Below are 639 nucleotides of genomic sequence, written 5' to 3' on the forward strand. Positions count from 1 at the left end.
CCCCGCGTAAAACTTCGTGCATGATTTCAGCTTTACTTTCCTTCTCAAGACATGCCAATGTGCTGAGTCACTAAAGGAAAAAAAAAAAAAAAAACAGAAAGTAAAGGAAGAGTGATCCAGCTTCTGAGGACTAGCTTGGTAATGACTTTTTTCCCCTGGTTGTGATTCCTGTGATGCTAAAGGACGTCACATTGCACAATCTTAATAAGGTTTCCAATCAGCCCCACCCGCTCTGGTCCCACCCCCATCCTCCAACAAAGATTTATCAAATGTGGGATTTTCCCATGAGTCTCAATATTAGAGTTTCAACCCCCAATAAATATGAGACCGGGGATGTCTGAGGTTCAGTCTGCCCTCGAGCCCACCAGGAACGAGAAAGAGAGCTCCATTTGCCCTCCAGGAATCCAGCTATGAACTCCCTCTCCACAAGTAAGTGAAGGAAATCCCTCGCCCTGGAACTGGCTGGCAGCCGTGCTGGGCCAGGGAGGTGGTGTGTATCCGCTGCCCTGAGGGCTGGCGGGCGGCCAGCAGCCAGAAGCACAGCTCCCCCAGCGGTGCGGTCTGCTCACTGGCTGCTCTCCCTTCCCTCCGGCACAGTCGCCTTCTCCCTGGGGCTGCTCCTGGTGACGGCTACTGCTT

General features: G+C 52.4%; 1 protein-coding gene across 1 annotated transcript in view; it reads left to right on the top strand.

Moving 5' to 3' along the window:
• The first annotated feature begins 321 nt into the window (after positions 1 to 321).
• The window catches only part of IL6 (interleukin 6), a 4,127-nt gene continuing 3,809 nt past the window's right edge, over positions 322 to 639 (top strand). Inside the window, 4 exon segments of the mRNA XM_007447442.1 lie at positions 322 to 372; positions 375 to 429; positions 598 to 632; positions 634 to 639. The exon segment at positions 634 to 639 is cut by the window's right edge and continues 153 nt beyond it. Coding sequence (XP_007447504.1) covers positions 322 to 372; positions 375 to 429; positions 598 to 632; positions 634 to 639 — 147 coding nt within the window.

Source organism: Lipotes vexillifer, unplaced genomic scaffold (assembly GCF_000442215.2).
Source record: "Lipotes vexillifer unplaced genomic scaffold, Lipotes_vexillifer_v1.1 scaffold474, whole genome shotgun sequence".
Classification (NCBI taxonomy): Eukaryota; Metazoa; Chordata; class Mammalia; order Artiodactyla; family Lipotidae; genus Lipotes; species Lipotes vexillifer.